This window comes from Microtus pennsylvanicus, chromosome 6, assembly GCF_037038515.1.
Source record: "Microtus pennsylvanicus isolate mMicPen1 chromosome 6, mMicPen1.hap1, whole genome shotgun sequence".
Taxonomy (NCBI): Eukaryota; Metazoa; Chordata; class Mammalia; order Rodentia; family Cricetidae; genus Microtus; species Microtus pennsylvanicus.
The window spans coordinates 30,124,628-30,141,102 of NC_134584.1; the positions used below are offsets into that span (position 1 = coordinate 30,124,628).

At 43.2% G+C, this 16,475-nt stretch overlaps 1 protein-coding gene across 4 annotated transcripts in view; it reads right to left on the reverse strand.

Annotated features, from left to right (window-relative positions):
- Fyb1 (FYN binding protein 1) overlaps nucleotides 1-16,475 on the reverse strand; it is a 126,928-nt gene that overhangs the window by 38,716 nt on the left and 71,737 nt on the right. For all 4 annotated transcript variants that reach the window (XR_012910876.1, XM_075975947.1, XM_075975948.1 and 1 more), the window contains exon 3: nucleotides 4,059-4,248. Coding sequence is in view for 3 of the 4 variants with exons in the window: in XM_075975947.1 (XP_075832062.1) it covers nucleotides 4,059-4,248 (190 nt within the window). In the remaining variant the exon portion in view is untranslated. The remainder of the gene's footprint in view (nucleotides 1-4,058; nucleotides 4,249-16,475) is intronic.

The window sequence follows — 16,475 nt, forward strand, 5'->3', positions numbered from 1 at the left end:
GCCCATCTACTTTAAGTGACTTTAACAAAAACACGAGTCAAAAAGCCTGGAGATGCTGTGCTCCAGCCCGCAGGGGTCCTCATCTCAGATAGGGTGATGGTCACAGACGATCACAATGCATGGAGCCCTCCGTGAGCTGACTCCTCTCCAATCGCCCCTTCTCTGGCTGTCTCTAGTGTCCTGCTGACCTCCTCCTTAGCCTTTGGGTCTTCGAGGCCTCTATTCCTTCTCTCTCCCCCACAGCGTTCGGTCTCATGCCCATGTTTCCTTGCATCTTTGATACCTCACAGCTCTGTTTAAAGTTATAGCCATCCGTGGTCTGGAATTTCCCCTCCCGGCCTTCCTAACTCTGCTCTGCTGACCACTGCCCTGTCTTTTACCTGTGTGACTGCTCCTTTTTCTCTGGCCCTTGCTTTCTATAAAGGCAGGGAGGGGCCTCTGTTTTGCACACGATTTCCCCTGGAGCTCAGTTGAAAGATCCCAGAGGAGTGACTCAAAGATGCGCTGAGTGACTATCTTAAAAGCCTAGGAGATCTTGAGAGTGGATTTTGCTTAGGAGGAGAGTGGTTACAGGCCTGCAGAGCAACACTCGGGAAGCATCAGGGAGACATTCATCAGAAGACCTGCGCCTTCTACTTTTCTGCCCCCAGTCCAATCCATACACGTCCCGTAAACCCTTAAGCCCGAACATGAATGTCCATTCTGCTTTCGTTTCCTCTATGTATTTATCTAACTTCCCCTTCTACGGGGGAAATTTTCTAATCTAGATATTTCCTCCTTGCTGATGGGAACTTTAGAACTTTAGAACTGTTGACCCTTTCTCTTTTGGAGGAACAAATTCGTTCTGGATATCCTTAGCTTTCACGCTTTGTCCTGCATGTGACAATTAGCTTCCTGATATTCCAAGCATAGATTTTCCACGTAATGTAAAACACCCAAGGCCCTTTTATCTATTTCATTTTTCTTTTAAGCGGATTTTTAAAAATGAAGTTGGCAGATCATATACGAGTCACCAACTAAGAGGAGTCCCTAATATGGTGGGAATTGAAATGAAGCAAAATGTATTACCGTCAGTGAACTTTGTAAACGACTGAAGGCAACAGTATCCCCTCTAAGAATCCAAGCCCATGGTCTTCTTGGTGATTCCTTGCAAAGCTGGCATGTTGCCCAGCATCCCAGGCTATAGCACTGCCTTTGAAATGCCCTCTTCTTCCCACAGCCTGTTTAAGAGCCTTCTGGTGGATTCCGGGGATGAGATTTTTTTTTTTTTTTTTTTTTTAGAGAGTTAACACAGCAGGCTCAGATTTGCCTTGCTTTAGAAAGATGCTACCACGGCTGGCCTGTGACTTATAAACAAGAAGCATTTTCTCTACAACTGTTCGCTGCAGTGGGAGTGGCCCAGTGGATAAAAGTGTTCTGCTCTGTGAGACCTTAGCAACCACGTGATTGATGTGGATGCTTCTGCTGGAGGCTGCCTGAGACACCCACTGCAGTTTCACAGCTCTGCTCTCTGTGGGGAAGCCTTGATTAGACAGTGCCACCTGCTGGCTGTCCCTTCCTCTTTTTTTACCGCATTGAATCCCAGTCTCTCATGTTACTGTAAGCTGAGGACTGTGAGTCCTTCTAATGAGTCATTAGACACACGGGAAGTCTGGAGGCCCTGAAGCAGTGGACAGAGTGTCAGATACCTTTCCACCACTTAATGTCCTGAATGAAATGATGACTGGGCTCCAAGCCTTACCAATTTTCAGAAGTCAGGTTTGAGCCATTTGTGAAGATTTCATACTAAAACTACACCATACTTAGAGGCTTCACTGAAGCTGGTGTCTAGGACAGAGCTATCTATATAGTAAACCTGAGAAGTGTTAGGATTGTGGGTTCAGTGTGGAGACACAAGCCTGCTATCTCAGGACTTGAGAGGCAGAGGCAGCAGTACATTCATAAGATCAAAGCCACCCTGGGCTACGTAGTGAGTTCTAGGGCAGCCAGGGATGTACAGTGAGGGTTTGTACAGACAAAAGAAAACAAAAAAGTAAAAAGTACAATAAAAATAAACACATGAAAGAGAAATTCTGAGATCTAAATTCAATGAGTTAAATTTACCAGAGGGTAAAAAGATATTAGGAATAAGAAATATGATTTTATACGTGTAGAAAGAAATAAGTTATATGAAAATTAAGTATTTGAGAGAATATATATTAGTTATTTTAATTAGTCTAATATTTATTTAGCCTTAATATGATAGTAAACAGATGTCTTACACTTTGATTTGGTAGGTAGTGGAATCTCCCAGGGGGTTAGAGCCTTCAAGCAGACATCTACAGACTCAAATGCCCAGAAGAGCGTAATATTATATAGACATCCAGAGCAGCCTATGAAGAAGATAAGGCTCACCACGCTGCTCACACATCCTTAGTTACTGACTTTAAACTCCTCTGGAAGCATTACGAAGTGAAAAATAGTCAGGGGTGCTCACAATAAGCGGGTTTTCAACATATTGAATCTTCAAGCACTTAAGGAAGATCTCAACGTGATTTTGTAATTAACAAATTCTACCATGTGGATCATGGACAAAGGATCAATCTTACGGTGTGTGTGGGAGGGGACTAAGGTGAAATCAAACTACACTCTTATAGTAGACTATCGCTGTACTGACTGTTGTGTGCCAGCTTGGCACAAGCTGGAATCACTAAGGAAAAGGGAGATGAATTGAGGAAATTCCTCCATAAGATCCAGCTGCAGGTATTTTCTTAATTAGTGATCAATGAGGGAGGGTCTGATGTAGGTGGTACCATCCCTGGGCTGATGGTCCTGGGTCCTATAAGAAGCAGACTGAACAAGCCATGAGGAGCCAGCCAGTAAGCTTGCCTTCCATGGCCTCTGCATCAGCTCCTGCCTCCGGGTCCCTGCCTTGCGTGAGTTCTCACTGCGTTGGATGATGAACTGTCATGTGGAACTCTGAGTGAAATAAACCCTTTCTCCCCCACATTGCTTTGGGATATGGTGTTTCATCACAGCAATATTAACCCTAAGAACAGTTTGCTGGCAGGATAGTGAGTATGGCTGTGACGGACCTGGACGTGTTGTTTTGAAGGGGATTGTGAAGGACCTTGTAACGTTGGGCTAGGGGAATCATTGAGTGTGCTGTAGGATCCTGGAAGGAAAGAACGCTGAGAGCAGTGCAGAAGATGGAGGCCTGACTTGTGAGGTTTCAGAGGAAAGCAAAGACTCTACTGAACTTTTTGTGCAAGGAATCTGTAGTTCTGGTTGGCTGGAGCTGAAGAATCTGCTGTGTTTAATAAGACACCAGAACTATCAAAGTGAAACCTCTGCTTTGCTGGGATACTCAACGCTGGTCAGCGGCAGCTGAGAAATTTGCAGTGATTAAGAAGAGACCAACACCGCTGAGGTTTCTGGAAAGTGTTTCCTGAGAGTCAGCACCCAGAAGCTGTGCTCCAGATGTGGCCAAGGTTGTGTCTTATGTTGGCGGCTGAACTTGGTTATGGTGCCCGTTTTGGGAGGTGTGAAGAGGTCAAGGAGATTAACGGATGCCTGGCACTGCATGTCAGGGATGGAGTCCCTGAAGCCAGCTCAGGAAAGGCCACTGCTAGGCCATTTGCAGCAAGGGACCCTAGCGGTTACGGAGATGCCAGTGTCAGGAGATGACTCCCAAGGCTAGTAGCAGCAGCTGGAGCGTAGAAGACAAGCTCTGTGTTCTGCAGAGGGCCGAACTGGAGAAATGACCCAAGCCCCTTGGCCCAGAGACCATGAGTGAATCACAGACAATTGGACACTGACTTATTTATACTGTCGGAGTTTGGTTTTGCTTTGTTCAGATTGTGACGGTACCCTGGTTCTTCGCTCTTGAAGTAAGAAAGCATGCAACTTAATTTTGACTTTTACAGAAGCCCACGGCTGAGAGATTTTGAACTTTTAAAAGAGCCTGCCCTTCTTCCTGCCAACTGCCCACTAATGTACCACAGAACTCTTAGTGCCCAGTCATGAATCATTTGGAAATCCCTGGCGAGGAAATATTTGTAAGATGATCCTTTACTTACTTCAGGTCAAGGGGAGGCTTAATGTTTCTGGGGGGTAGGCTTGGGACTGGCGGCTGTGTTGGGTGAGACGCTGGCAGTGGTGGCTGGATGGCTGGATGGGACATTGGCGGTGGTGGCTGGCTGCCTGGATGGGACGTTGGCGGTGGTGGCAGGGCAGTTGTTGAGTAAGGTGTCTGGCTTTTGCTGGTACCTAAGGAGCAAAGGATGGTAAATTAAGACAAATTGTCAAAATATAAGAACTTGCCATTCCAAATATGCAGGCATAATCGGGTAGAACATTAGACATATAGCCCTTGTTAAGTGAATGCTTTAAAGTATTCAATATTTTATGTATATTACCTTTTCTGAGCTTTTTTATAAGCCTTAGTTTTAACAATCTTGACTTTGTGAACAATTCTACATCAACTTTGTACACATTCTTTATGAATTTAGAAATACACTTTATTTTTTTCATTGGATTTGTATTTTAGACCAAAGAGACCTAGTGCTCATATCTATTTTCACAGGCAACACACTTGCTTTTGACAAGCTCTTTGAACTTTTAACAAATTATATTTTGTTTGGGCTATGGTTTTTAAACATGGAAGCCTTTTAAATCATCCCACAAGTAAATAATACACATTGTTAAAACTATAAAATGATATTAAGAACATTGAAGTATAAATTTCCCGTTTTCCCACCACCTAGCAATGTGTACTAAATTGTGTGTATTTCTGAGAATTTTTATGCAAATGCATGACACCTCTCAGTTCCAGTATATTGTCTCTGCTCAGTTCTTTTACTGTGACCCTGTTGACTTTTATTTTATTTTGATTTTTGAGCCAGGATCTCATTGTGTCAACTAGGCTGGCCTGGGACTCATGGAGATTCACTTGTCTCTGATTCCCAGCTGCCCGAGTGCTAGGATTAAACGCACACGTAACGCACCCAGCTCTCTGCTGCTTTAACATTCTGCAACATCACACTCATCCTGGGATTTCTCTTTGCCAGCAAGATGACGAAGACTCTGATATTTTAAGATAATATTCTGTGGGGAAGAGCATGGCACTGAAGTGCATGGGGCTAAATCAATTATTTCCTGGTTACATTTATAAAATGTAATGATGGTGCTACCGTTATGGCCCAACATTTGTAAAACACTTAGGATAGTGTCCTGTGGAGAGTAAGTTCAATGTTTTATTTTTCATTTAATAAGTCTTTGTAGAACTCCTACAATATGTCAAGTTCTGTTCTACATACTAGGAATACAGTAGAGATACATTAGACAACAATTTCTTAAGAAATATATAATAAATACATTTAATCTATATAAACTGTCATATAGATTGTGATATGCACAGTGAAAGGTGGGAATACTGGGTAACTGGGGGTGACTGGCATTCCCTCTAACCCTACATGTAATGCCCTGACCGAGGTAGACTGGAATTGGACCATGTAAGTACATGGTTTTTTTTATTTTCCACAGAAAGCACCAGGCTTCACTTATGATTTTCTTGACTCTTTATTTTGAGAAGTTGATAGATGAAATTTAGGCTTAAATGTGCCACTTCTCCGACTATCATATTAGGTCTAGCATCGCATCAAGGAAAAATTTTTTAGTATTTCATCAAATATTTATAGTTATTTTCTTAGTCAAATATTTATACTTATTTCTTAATCCACCAAAACACTCATTCTCTTCATTCATAAATAAATGAAGTTCTCACAGATACCTTTATTACCCAATTCTCCATTTACTTTCTGGCTTAATAGTTTATGCTTTAAGTTGTTGGCTCCACCTAGTTTCATTCAATACAGTGTTTGTGTCTCTTATCTTCCTGCTTTGTGGTGACTTTTTTTGAGAGGGAAAGAGAATGTCATCTTGAAAAATGTGTTAATTTTACATCAATTAGCGCAATGTTCCCATGTTTATAGTTATGTTTCTTTTAAAATGCTTCATCTATTCAATTCTTCATCTCTGCTTTACATAACATTTGCTTGTTCTTATCAATTTATACAACATCTTTATTAGGAATATTTGGAGCTAGAGAGATGGCTCAGTGATTAATAGCATGTACTGGTCTTGTAGATGACTTGAGTCAAGTTCCCAGCACCCACCTTAGGGCAACTCACAGCTAACTGCATCTCCAGGTCCAGGGAATCTAACAGACTCTTCTGAACTCTGTTGCTGCCTGACTTCACACTTGCATTCATGCACATATGCACACACACACAGACACACACACACACAATTAAAAGCAAATCTAAAAACTTTAAAACGGTAGTAATCTTTTTGTTCCTCACATGGACAGGACTGAATATGATTTTGCTGATTTAACTCTTGCTTCTGTCTGTTCATATTTTTAAAAAATATCTAAAACCGACCTTGACCACAAAAGATATCTGAAGAACCTTTGACAAGAACACAGCCTTCTATCAGTTTGAAAGTATGTAAGGGACTGACTCAAACTGATCACTACCGAGTGAAGTACTTTCTCTTAACTCATAATCTTACAGAACCATTGTGGCCCATGCAGCCTTGTGTTGACTGACATGATTTCATATGGCCCACCACTATGTTTATTAATTAGCAGTGACTCTTTCACCAGAACATAAATGTTAGATTATTGAGCAGATGAAAAGATGTTTTGCTATTTTAATAAATGACTTATAGTCAAAGAGAAAAAGCTACTGTGAATATTAATAAATAAAACCAACAAATCATATTAATTAATATAATTTATAAATAATATTAATAAATGAATAAAATGTTTGTTAGCCATCTGTGACTTATATTTCACAGAAAGATTTCATCAAGCAGGAGCCCTTTTCATATGCAAGTGAACTAGGACCTGGTAGTGAGATGCTACGGACAAGAGCTGGGCAATGTCAGTCTTCTGAACTGGAAGCAGGGAGAGAGGGCGTACCCAGAACCCTCTAGGCCTCTCTGCCTGTGCCCAGGCTGGTGGGCCTCTCTGAAAAAGCATCTCTGGTAGACACTGGTTGTACTGCTTGCCTATCCTCCACTTGCTGTCCGTTGGTTATAACAGCCAAGGTCATTTTGGAAGGGCGTGCTTGCTTTTCCATTGAACTTGGAGCAGAAGGAGTTGAGTTTCAGGCAATGGCACCTTGAGGGGCAGCAGGACGGGGCTTGTCTGAGAGGCCATCAAGGCCAAAGGAGGGCAGGACTCAGAGACGGAGAGAAACAGACTGGGTTTGAAATGAAGGCGAGCTTTGGGAGATTGTTAAAAAGGAACTGTAAGACTTAAGGAGGCTCTGACTGTTCCCACTCCTCATCAGACATTAGCATCTTCCAGGGCACTAGGAAGCAGTGGTGAAATAGTTTGCTTTGCAAAATCTGTGGTCACTTTCAAATACTGCAAAAACTCATTTACGTGTATGAAAACTATTCCAAAGCAAAGCATCTTTGTTTTCATGGGGGCAAAGAAACAAGTAGACTTAACTTCAGTATATGTGGCTAACTCTGATATCTCAATCTTAGAGGCTTTATGAAACATAACAAATATTTGAGATTCTCAAAAAACGTTTTCTTGTGCTAGGAAGAGTATAGACATTGAAGTACAATAAAATAAAGAGAGATAGATATAAAAATATACCAGCAGGTAATGTCAGAGTCAGAATTCATTCCTCAGTTTGAGCCAGGGACCCTATTAGGCATTGTCTTATGTCTTAAAACAACCTTGGGATATATGCTATCATTTAGTTTCTATTTAGTGTTTAAAAACTGTTCAAGTTCAGAGCTGGTAAGCAATGAAATGGAGACAAACCAACTACGGTCATTTTCTTTCTTTTTTTTTAAAAATTTATTTATTTATTAAAGATTTCTGCCTCCTCCCCGCCACTGTCTCCCATTTCCCTCCCCCTCCCCCGATCAAGTCCCCCTCCCTCATCAGCCTAAAGAGCAATCAAGGTTCCCTGACCTGTGGGAAGTCCAAGGACCACCCACCCCACCTCCATCCAGGTCTAGTAAGGTGAGCATCCAAACTGCCTAGGCTCCCCCAAAGCCAGTACGTGCAGTAGGATCAAAAACCCATTGCCATTGTTCTTGAGTTCTCAGTAATTCCTCATTGTTTGCTATGTTCAGCGAGTCCGGTTTTATCCCATGCTTTTTCAGACCCAGGCCAGCTGGCCTTGGTGAGTTCCCGATAAAACATCCCCATTGTCTCAGTGTGTGGGTGCACCCCTCGCGGTCCTGAGTTCCTTGCTCGTGCTCCCTCTCCTTCTGCTCCTGATTTGGACCTTGAGATTTCAGTCCACGGTCATTTTCTTGTGTTTCTGCCCTTCCTGCTATGCTCTCCTGCTTTTCACAGGAACGAAACTGAAAGGGGGTTGGTGTTCTGGAGAGTCAACGAATGTGTGAGTAAGGTCCCTCACAGCCCACCCCTCTCTCATCCGTCTGGCACGGATGAAGGAGCACACATCCAGGCCATGAACTGGAGGCTTCAAGGGGAGGTGAGGAGATGATGGACATCTTAATGACAAACCTAGCAACCGATGGCAAAAGTAGAGGAGAAATGACTGTGTCTACTCTGAAAAAGATTAATAGTAACTACAGAACATTCTAGAATGTGGAAATAGCTTTCAAGCATCTAAGAAGCTAGCCACCCTCGTTCCAACTTTTTTTTTTTTTTATCCTTTTAATTTCCAAAGTTCAGAAGAGACCTTGCACAGGCCGTCTCCCTCTGCTGTAGCACACCTGGGTGGCTGGGACACTGGGGCTGTTTTGTCAAAAGGAAATGAGTGGGGAAGGCCTTCCACGAGTCCATGGTGGTTCAGTGTCATCTGGCCCTGCCCTTAAGGGTGATCTCAGATGATAGCAACGCAGGATATCTTATGTGATGAGATTAAAATGTATAAATAGAAAAACAGAATCTTTTCTTCTAAATTAATTATGCTTACTCCTGGCTCTAATGGTAGAAAATTTTAGAATTTAGTGACTAGGAATTGAAAGTTTAATTCTCTGTAAATCCACCCTCGTGTGTCCAGAAACAAACAGACACCACATTCACGTTCTTGACTTTTAGGCACGCCAAAAGAAATTTTCTTAAGCATCTTGCAGCTCACAGAGAGAATATGTGCTGGACTCGGGAGACTTGGCCTTGTCAGAATGAGCATTTCTCTGCCCTAAGACACAGGGCAACTTAGTTCGCTTCTGTGGGTTTTCATTTGGTTTTGTATTCTCAACTGGCAGAGTGCTATGAGAATTTGAAAACTATGAGCACCTGCCCAGCACATAGGTGTGTGATGCTAGCTATGGTCTGCCCTGGAGCCTAGTTCTGTTATGGCCTATGGCGCAAACACCTGAGAAACCTTTGACAGTATAAAAATCACACATTGCTTCATTTGCATTTCTATACTTGAGGCTAAGGAGTTTGGCCATGCTTACAAGATGTTCCATCTGTGCGAGCATGAACATCTCTTATAAGCATATATTAATTTATAAAGAAATATAGCATTTTATTGAGATAAGCTGCTCAGAAAGCACACATTCCCTTTTATAAGTTTATTTGATAGAATATAAAACATTATACAGAATATAGGTATGTAAGTAGACCCTGCTGTGCATCTAAAAGCACTTTGAAAACATTCAGAGAACACCCAGCAGCCTTCAGCCTTGAAACCTCCACACCTTTGAGTTAGGGAGTCTGGTTTTACATTATTTTTGCTTTCCTTAACTTCTCGCCTTCTGTTCTTATCTTCAAAGGATTTGTAAGCTGTAGTGGATGGGAAATTTTGCAAACCAGGCTAGGTGAACTCGGAACATGAGAACTATATTAGTAAGAACGCTTTTGATTTAAAAGCAAAGTGCCAAGACAATGTTTGCCAGCTTAGAACGGCCCATCAAAATGGAAAGAAAAGTAATACTGAAACATCAGTGCTACATAGGCAGTCACGGGCAAATTATAATAGAGGTGAAGAAGGAGGGATCAAAATTATTCTGCAAAGAAACCAACTCTGCACTTATATCTTCAATGCCTTATCTTATCAGTGACTTTAACATTCAGAGTGTCGTCCAATTATTGCTTTGAATTTATTTTTAATATTCAAATTTTATTTGCGTGTGTGACTGTGCCATCTCACGCATGAGGAAGTCAGAGGACGGTTTGTAAGAGGTTGATCTCTCTTCCACTATGTAAATAGGTCTCAGGGACCGAACTCGTGTCTTCAGGCTTGAGGGCAAGCGTGTTCTTCTTGATGATCCACCTTGACAGCTACCCCATTTAATTCTTAGAAAATTCCTTTCCCAACAATAACTTTGTTACCTATTTAATTATATATAACTACAAAGGAAAGGTTTTTTTTGCTAGTGATTTTATTTTCAATACATAACATGATTTTCAAATTTTGCAGTAATTTAATAAGAAATTGCTGATTTTTACATCTTGTCCTTTAAAAAGGGATTAGTTAAAAACTAACTAGCCAATGTTAAAAATGTTAAATACTTAAATACTTTAAAAAGAAAGTTCATATGTAAGATGAGCTCTGTTAGATACTTGCAGATTGCAAAGCATTGTTTTCTGCTCTAAGAACATATTTGGGTGGAAAGCAGTAGTTTAGTATCTTTTCTTCTAATGTTAAAAGTTGTTTTAGGGCCAGGGTAATAGCTCAATGTGTTTTGGTGTTTTGTACAAGCATAAAGACCTGCATTCAAATTTCCAGTAACCACATAAAAAATTGAGTGTTATTATGTGCACCTGTAGGAGCAGAGAGGATGCTGGGAATTGCTGTCTGTCAGTTCAGCTCCAGCCAGGTTCAATGAGAGACATCATCGCAAAGGAATAGGGCAGAGAGGGAGAGCACAGGATGTCTGATGCTTTTTAATCTGGCCTTTTTCAGCCTATATCAGTTTGTGGCAGACACCTTTTAAAATAGCTTTTAACAGACAGATAGTAATTTTACACGTGATATTTTGGCACATGTATACATTGTATTAATGACCAACTTAGGATATTTAGGTCACCTCTGTTCTCACAAATTTATAATTTATTTTTGTAATAAGGAGACCCTAAATAATTTTCTTTGGTTATTTTGATGTATCAGCCATGGTTTTGCAAACAGTCCCCTTTCATGTAACAGAACATAAGAGCTCACTCTTCTCAGTGTGCCTGTGGCCCCTATCACCTTGTCCCCATCTAGAGCCTCTAGTCACCACTATTTTATGTTCTACTTCATTTGTTTTATGTTCTACTTCAACAAGCTCAACTTTGACAGATTTTGTCTGTTTTGAGGCTGGGTTTTTCTATGTAGCCCTGGCTATCCTGAAACTCAATCTGTAGACCAAACTGATTCCAAACTGAGAGATACACCTGCCTCTGCCTTCTGAGTATTACTTTTTTTTAAGTAAAGAAAAAGAAATGCCACAAAGAAAATGCTTATTAAAGAAAATTGCCTGACTAATGGTTTATCCAGGAAGGCTGTCTATTTCTATTCTAAATATGGGGCTTTCACAGGGATGTAGTAGATCATCAGACCAGGCAAAGAGCCATAGGCATTGGCAAAAGAACCAGAAGGACCTTCTAAGAAGGTAGAGCCTCCTTTCAGGCCTGGACAAAGTGGACATTTGGGGTACAGCTCCAAAGAAAGCTAGATGAAGTGACAACAAACGGTTTAGCTAAGAGTTAATCACGGTGGCAGACTAGACAAGGACAAAGGACTCAGTTGAAAAGCAGTTGTTACTTCTGCTATGAAAATGACTGCTGCCATCGTTGCTCTTGTGGGAAGTTTACCTCTGCGGACAGGGGAGAGCCCTGAGTCAAAAGATACCCCAAAATACCTACTTGATAAGGCAGGACCTAGAAAAGAGAATGCCAGGGTAGATACAGAAGAGAGGAGCTGAAACTACCAAGTAGTGCAGGGGCAGGGGAGCACTGCAGTATAGAGGGGGAGCAGTGCAGTGCAGTGCAGTGCAGAGGGGGAGCAGTGCAGTGCAGAGGGGAGCAGTGCAGTGTAGAGGGAGCAGTGCAGTGCAGAGGGGGAGCAGTGCAGTGCAGAGGGGGAGCAGTGCAGTGCAGAGGGGGAGCAGTGCAGTGCAGAGGGGGAGCAGTGCAGTGCAGAGGGGGAGCAGTGCAGTGCAGAGGGGGAGCAATGCAGTATAGAGGGGGAGCAGTGCAGTAGAGAGGGGGAGCAGTGCAGTGCAGAGAGGAGCAGTGCAGTGCAGTGCAGGGGGAGCAGTGTAGTGCAGAGGGGAGCAGTGCTGTGCAGGGGGGAGCAGTGCAGTGCAGTGCAGAGGGGGAGCAGTGCAGTGCAGAGGGGGAGCAATGCAGTATAGAGGGGGAGCAGTGCAGTAGAGAGGGGGAGCAGTGCAGTGCAGAGAGGAGCAGTGCAGTGCAGTGCAGGGGGAGCAGTGCAGTGCAGAGGGGAGCAGTGCAGTGCAGAGGGGGAGCAGTGCAGTAGAGAGGGGGAGCAGTGCAGTGCAGTGCAGGGGGAGCAGTGCAGTGCAGTGTAGGGGGGGAGCAGTGCAGTGCAGAGGGGAGCAGTGCAGTGCAGAGGGGGAGCAGCGCAGTGCAGTGCAGAGGGGAGCAGTGCAGTGCAGTGCAGGGGGAGCAGTGCAGTGCAGTGTAGGGGGGGAGCAGTGCAGTGCAGAGGGGAGCAGTGCAGTGCAGAGGGGGAGCAGTGCAGTGCAGAGGGGGAGCAGTGCAGTGCAGAGGGGAGCAGTGCAGTGCAGAGGGGGAGCAGTGCAGTGCAGAGGGGAGCAATGCAGTAGAGAGGGGGAGCAGTGCAGTGCAGAGGGGAGCAATGCAGTAGAGAGGGGGAGCAGTGCAGTGCAGTGCAGAGGGGGAGCAGTGCAGTGCAGAGGGGAGCAGTGCAGTGCAGGGGGGAGCAGTGCAGTGCAGAGGGGGGAGCAGTGCAGTGCAGTGCAGAGGGGGGAGCAGTGCAGTGCAGGGGGGAGCAGTGCAGTGCAGAGGGGAGCAGTGCAGTGCAGTGCAGAGGGGGGAGCAGTGCAGTGCAGGGGGAGCAGTGCAGTGCAGAGGGGAGCAGTGCAGTGCAGAGGGGGAGCAGTGAAGTGCAGTGCAGTGCAGAGGGGAGCAGTGCAGTGCAGAGGGGGGAGCAGTGCAGTGCAGTGCAGGGGGAGCAGTGCTGAGAAATCAGGTGACCTGAAGCACCACACTGGGCAGGTCTCTTTCCTTTTCTTTAATAACAAACAAGCATTTTCAATTACACAAATAAGCTCTTACTCATTTCTCGCTAAAGCTTTACAAGATGAGGTAAAATTTCTCATGGCCTCTCCATACACACAACACACAGAGAGATACGGAAATTGGGAGTCTCTGAGGGTATACAAAAGCTCATATAGAAATAAACTGCCCTAATTGCCCACGGTGCAGTCAGATGGTCACGTCAAGCAGGTCATGGCGGCTCACACCTGTAATCCCAGCATTGGGTAGACTGAGGCAGAGAGATCAAGAGTCCAGGGCCAGCCTGATCTATACAGCCAGAGTTAAGTTAATCTGCTATTACATTGAACACCACATTTACTGTTGGTCATCTATATGGAGTCCAATATAATGTAAATTGGTGAAATTAGCATGTAAGTACAAGTATTTGATGATAATTCATATTAATATTTTATCCCTCATGCCCCTCACCTGCTTTCATTTTGTTTTAGAAACAGGTTCTTGCTATATAGCTCAGGCTAGCCTAGAACTCACAATCTTCCCTCCTCAACATACTGAGTGCTAGGATTACAAGCATGGTCTACTATCCTCAGCTTCCACCTTTTATTCTGTACATCCAAAACATGAGAAAATCATTTTCTGCTTCTTCCCCCCTACTTCTCTGGTTCAAGCTTTAAAGTCACTTATCTAGACTACTACAACAGCCCTTTATCTAGTCTCTTACTTATTTCTGTTTATCTGTAGTGTCTCTCTCTGTGTGTGTGTATGTGTAAACATGGGACATAGATACAGGAGTGCACATGTATGCTCTTGCATATGGAGACCAGAGGTTAGCATCGAATGTCTTGTTCAATCAGTCTCTTCCTTTTTTTTTTCCCCCTGAGACAGAATCTCTCATTGACCCCAGAGCTCACAGAGTCTGTGAGACTGGCTGGGCACCAAGATCTTAGAAACATGCTTTTGTCTGCCTCCCTGGCCCTGGGATTATAACCACAGCTGAAGATCTCAACTCAGGTTCTTATGCTTGCATGTCACTCTACCAACAAACCATCTCCACAACCCTAGCCAACCTTCCTGTCTTACTCTGACTTGCCCACAATTTATTCTTCACATAGCAAAAAATGAGCTCTGGACTACAGACTGGACCATAATACTCCTTGTCACAATAGCCTCAATGTCAATGGCTTCGATTACAAAATTCAAGCTGTGATCTTGGATCCGTTGCATTTGGTTGGTGCTTATTGCTCCAGATGCATCATTAGCTCTGTCTCCTTGACTCCACCCACCTAATAATCTTTCTCCTTTGCTCCATCAAAAGTGTCCTTGCATCTCCAGTCATCAGCCCCTATCCTTCTGCCTGGAATGTTTGCAGCATTTTCCAAATTTGCTTATTTGGTTTTTTGTTTTGGTCTATTCCTCCAACTAGAAGGAGTAAAACAACTCCTATAACTTAGTTGTTATAGGAGTGAAAACCTCCCTACTTCTTTTTTATTGTTGTATTTCCTGGTGGAAATACATAGTAGGGACTCAGAAATGTTGAATGAGTACATGAGAAAATAAATGACTCTCTTATAGAAAGAAAGAAATTCCGTTGGAGATATCCTTTCTAACTTTGAACAACAAAGTTTTACTACAGTAAATTGTATCAGACAGGTTATTGGCGCTAAGTCTATGGCAGTAGTTTTCCTAACCTGGCATGAGTAAGAAGCACGTTTAATGGACACATTCTAACAGTCAGACAGAGGGATTCTGGTTTCCAGTGCTCTTGGATAGAGCTCAGAGGTCTTGCTTAGAAGGCCAGAAAGTTCTAGTGTAAGTGACCTGTAGACCTCACTGGGACACGCATCGACTTCATTTTCTCCTTTTGATATCCCCGTCAGGTAACAGTATCATCACTAATATGATAGAAGGTATAAAGATGTATTTTATGTATATTTTCAAAATAACTAAAATAACCTAGATATAACATTTTCCCATTATATTTTACTATACTAAGGATAATAAATCTCAAATTCTGGGACGACAAATGGCAGCATCCACATCGACTGAGAACTTATGAGAAAGGCCAAAGCTCAGGCCTGTTGCATATCCACTGATGAGACTCTCGATGTTTGAGCCAGCAGCTTTGCCCTACAGGTTCCCGGGGGTGGATAAACACACACACTGAGGTCTGGGCAGCCGTTCTGTAGCCACAGTGTTTTACTCAATGCTCAGCTCGAGAATGTCCAAGTCTATGGGAGAGGAGTAGCTCCATGAAGTGTCTGCGCTGCAGAAGCATTCAACTGGCTACCTGAGTCTCACCACTGCCCTCTCTTCCTTCTTAAACATACCCCCCCTTGACTCTCTAATTTCCTTTTCAACTTGTATAATTTAATTTTACCTTTAGAATTTCATACATGGATATTGCATTTAAATTAGTTTCACCCCCCTTCTCTGGTGGCTCCCCATCTTTTTAATTTTTATGTATTATTACTGGGCATATATGAGATGTATGCATGGGAAGGTGGGTGCACACACGTGTGGAGGTCAGGCATCAGTATTCTCCGTAATACCATGAGATCCAGGGAGTGAACCCACGTTATCCGGCTTGCGTGCCAAGCCCTCTTACCCATGGATCCATCTCACCAGCTCACATTTGTACTCTTAATAAGACAGTATCAACTGTTTTCTGATATTTTCAGTTAGGATTTCATTCTCTGAGAGTTCCCCTGAACATCACTTGCCCACCCTGTAAGAGACAAGGCATTTCTGAGCAACTGTAACTGAAGTAAGAGAACTCAGGGGTTAGGAGGCATGGAAGCCCTTCCAGGATGCTATGCTGTTGGTAACTGGATGGATGAAGAAGTGGCAGACTGGGTGGAGAGAGATGAAGGGGATGAAGAAAAGCAGATGACTGAGGGATGGTAGAGTCCACGAACAGGGGAAAATTGTTATTCTTCGGATGTGCTCATAACTTTCATATGTCGGAATAGAACGAGACAGGTAGGTCTATTCATTGAGAGAGAAAATGATCCTTTGACCATGTGCGCTACTGTTTGTGTGACAGATGCCTGAAGACCGAATCGCAGCACCCAAGGACTGGAAGAGCTTGTCACTATGTTGTTTTAGTAGTTCTTACAGTGTTTGGCACAAACAATAGCATTGATTTTTCCTGGAGTCACCTTTCTGCCTCTGCATTGGACTTTGAAATACAGCGGAAGAAGATAATTTAGACTTAGGGATGCTTAATAGGATAATCTTTAAATATCCTCCATCCGTTCCAAAGATAAGAAATCCAAAGTAAGTCTGGCTGAGAGTAATG